Source organism: Geospiza fortis, unplaced genomic scaffold (assembly GCF_000277835.1).
Source record: "Geospiza fortis unplaced genomic scaffold, GeoFor_1.0 scaffold112, whole genome shotgun sequence".
Lineage (NCBI taxonomy): Eukaryota > Metazoa > Chordata > Aves > Passeriformes > Thraupidae > Geospiza > Geospiza fortis.
This window is the reverse complement of record NW_005054298.1, coordinates 18,381,925-18,385,400: the sequence shown is the minus strand read 5'-3', so window position 1 is coordinate 18,385,400 and position 3,476 is coordinate 18,381,925. Positions and strand designations below refer to the sequence as shown.

Below are 3,476 nucleotides of genomic sequence, written 5' to 3'. Positions count from 1 at the left end.
CAGCCGCCCGCGCACCAGGAGCTCTGCCCCGGCCGCGCTCCCCGCCTATCCTGCGCTGATGGATGCGGGCGCTCGACGTGCGGGGCGTGCAGATAAAAACATTTTACCCGTTGTGTTTTCAATTAAATCAGGAAAGTTTGGTTAGTGGTAGCTAGTTAAGGAAAAGTGGGAACTGGTATCTTTTTTCTTTTTTTTAATATTCCTGCTATAGAGCTGAGCCTTCGGGGTTGGGCGCGGGGTATTCCCGGGAATGAACGACCGGCCTGGCACCTGCGAGCCTTTGGGCACCCGCCGTGAGCCTTTTTGGGTACGGCAGTGCGGGATTGAGTGTACTCGGACCTGGGGGGAAGGTTAAGGGATTGGTTGAAACCCGTTTAAAACTTCAAGGTTAACAGGAACTTCTTAAGATGTATGACACTTCATTTTTGTATTTTTAGAGCTACGTCCCAAATGTTGTCACGGTCATCAATCTCTGCTTGCCAGCAGAGCAACTGAAGTCTGTGGGCACACTCGTTTCTCTTCCTTGCCAGAGGCCAAGCGCCCAAATGGGGTAATCAAAAGTTGCTGATGTTTTTGTGTGCCCATATCTATTCTTCAGGATCTGAGTGGAACATTGAATCTTCACTGATAGTGAAGTAAAGAGAGAGTCCTTTAAATTTCTGGTGGTTTGCAGTTATTGCTTGCAGGGAGCTAAACACAAACACAATAGTTGCAGTTGCTCCTTCAAAGAGCTGATTAGGGCAGTAAGTGGAGCGTACAACAACAACAGTGGATTTGCAACATTGCCAGTGACTTCAGAGCTGGCAAGGCAGGTTGTAGCTCACTAAAGTACACACGGACATCCAGAGTCCTGCAAGAATGTAAATGGGTGAGGTTCAATGTTGGAATCCATAAAGTTAGAGAGTTTCAGGTTTGTGGGAAAACAGACAGGCCTCAGTGCAGCAGAGCTATGGATATTGCTGATGCATCTTGTTAAGCTGTAGCGAAGACGTGAGGAATAGAACAATAGAGCTATGTATTAGCGATTCGGAATAACTTTCTAAGTTGCAAAAAGTTTCTATAGCAAAGTTGAAATTATGAATAGAGTTTTATGCATTGTCTTCTTATAAATGAACAAGCAAGTATTGTTTTAACCCCAGCTACGTGTGTTTATGTCGATTAGATAGAATCACTGTCAATATGCTTTCTCTCTGTGTAATTGGCTAGGATGAGTATTTGGTGACTTGTAACAAGTGAGTTTCTTTAGCTTGCTGCCTAGATGCGAACTGTCAAGATCTTTGCATAGGCAAAACTATGTATTATAAAGATTCTAGAAAATAAACAGTTCCGACACATCCATCAGTAGTCCCGTCCCGTTCGTGCTTGTATGTAAACTGCCGGCGCAGTTCTTGAATATGAATTGTAGACAGTAGTAAAATTCATGCTGCTCTATCCTAATTCTCGTCACCTTTAATAAAAAACCCCATAGTTTGTGTTGAGACAAATTATCTTTTGTTAGGCAATACATTTAAACATTCAGTATTTTGTAGATAATATATTTAAAATAGTTTAAGTGATTGCATTTGGAGGTTTAGATGTATCTTGCAAGTAGGTGTATACACATGTAAAGTCTCAATACCTCTTTTCTTTCCTTTTTCCTCCTTCCGTGTAAGTAGCAGCCAGCAGAGGGTGTGCAGGGTAACGAGGAGCCCTTTGATTATTCAAGTAAATGTTTCCAGTAAACCCGCAGGATTTATCTCCCCTCCTCTCTCATTGCATAAACTATTTCCTCTTTGCTCAACTATTTTTAACAGCCTACCTCACTAGTGGAAGCTTGTGGAAGAACAGGCACTTCTCAGCACATGTATATGTGATTAAAGTAATATCTGGTGGGGCAGGTTTGTTTATTTTTTTCTGCTTTGCTTTTTAACTAATTTTAACTTTGTTGTCTCTATAGGAATCAAAATAAATAAAAATAATTTTTCTTTTGTTTTTCTTTTCCCTTGGGAGGCACTACTCTGCAGCAGTTTTACTGAAGTTACTCTATGCTCACAGGGAGGTCTGCATTGTTCCTGGTGCATGAGAAAGAAAAAGAGTTGAAATTTTTAGATCTGCTGAGTTTGAGAAGTTGTGAAATACCCTGTTGTTTCAAATGTGCATAATTTTTTGGAAGTATATAATTGAAAAATTAATTATGAAGCCCCAAGAGGGCATGATTAGTCACTTGGTCAAATAGAATAGGATTAAGCACTCAGTTAATGAGTGAGTCTGGTTGACAGTAAAGTCACCCCCACCAGATTGGAAATATTAAGAAATATTAATATGCATGTATTTTAAAAATAGCCACTGGTAATTAATAGTTCTACTCTGTGTTACCATTATCTTGAATTTTCTTTTCCTTTCTGTCCCCGATTGCCGCTTGCATCTGTTTTGTGTTAGGTGTTTTGAGTTTTGGTAGTGTTTGATGGTGATAATACAGATTAGCAAGGCTTTACAGAAGAGCATTGGGGATTAATGGTCAAATGTGGTCTAGATAAGCTTCTAGGTACCAAGCAGAAGTAAATGCATGAAGTGAATTGTTTCTGGAATACTTTTCTCTCTAGGAATGTAACAAAAGCTGCACATACTGTTCCTAATATAGGCTATTTTTGTCTTTATAACAAAGACTCTACAAGTAGTAAAGTAGCTTAGTTTATTCAGTATCAACAAGAGGAATGGGGATAAAAGCATTATATAGTCAACCTAGGAGAATTGGAGATGGAGGAAGTTGTTAGATTTGTAGTTGATCGGCCAAATGTCAAAATATTTTAATCGATATGTTCATTAAATTAGGTTTTTGGACAAAAGTAGCAGGTTATTTCTGTTCTTTTTGTTTGGTTGGTTTTTTTCCTCTGACATCTCTCTTAGAATTGATACTTTTAAAGAATTTTACTCATCAGTTAAGTGGTTTACAAATGTTTTGGGGTGTAATTCACTGTTAAAAAAATCTTAGAGCAGTGCTTTTCTCCTATATCTAATTTTTCTTCTATGGCTGTGACTGCTCAGGGTTTTAATGGCAACATCAATTAATTTAATACCGACTTCCGGCCTGGCTAGCAGTTGATGTGTGTACATTCTTCTGCATGCTCACCTGCAAAAAGTTGTGCTAAAGATGCTGTGTTTTCTTGCTTCTTAAAATTTCTCAATTGAACTGAGGACCTGATCCGTAGTTGTAACAGTGACAAAGCTGTAAAGTTTAAAAGGCGGTGCTCCATGGGGAAACAAAGTTGCTCTTCAACATTGTTATAAAGTGCATTGTTTCTTTAAGGGTTTTTTCCTGAAAAATAATTATGCTGCTACAAAATTTAGTAATTTTTATTGTAATTCAGTTTTATGTTAATTTCCTTAAAGATGAAAGTTGAGTTCTTTGATTAAAAATCAAACCTAAAGTATTCCTGACTGTGACTGTGAACAGGGAAAGAACTCCTAATTCTTTCAGGCAACATTTCTTGCTGTCA

General features: G+C 38.7%; 2 protein-coding genes across 2 annotated transcripts in view; one reads left to right on the top strand and one right to left on the bottom strand.

Moving 5' to 3' along the window:
• Positions 1–102, bottom strand: part of DCAF17 (DDB1 and CUL4 associated factor 17) — a 19,539-nt gene extending 19,437 nt beyond the window's left edge. Inside the window, exon 1 of the mRNA XM_005415853.2 lies at positions 78–102. Within this exon, the coding sequence (XP_005415910.2) occupies positions 78–102 (25 nt within the window). The remainder of the gene's footprint in view (positions 1–77) is intronic.
• Positions 103–220: 118 nt separating this feature from the next.
• METTL8 (methyltransferase like 8) overlaps positions 221–3,476 on the top strand; it is a 20,823-nt gene continuing 17,567 nt past the window's right edge. The window contains 2 exon segments of the mRNA XM_005415852.2: positions 221–307; positions 438–550. Of these exon segments, the coding sequence (XP_005415909.2) occupies positions 251–307; positions 438–550 (170 nt within the window). The 5' untranslated portion in view covers positions 221–250.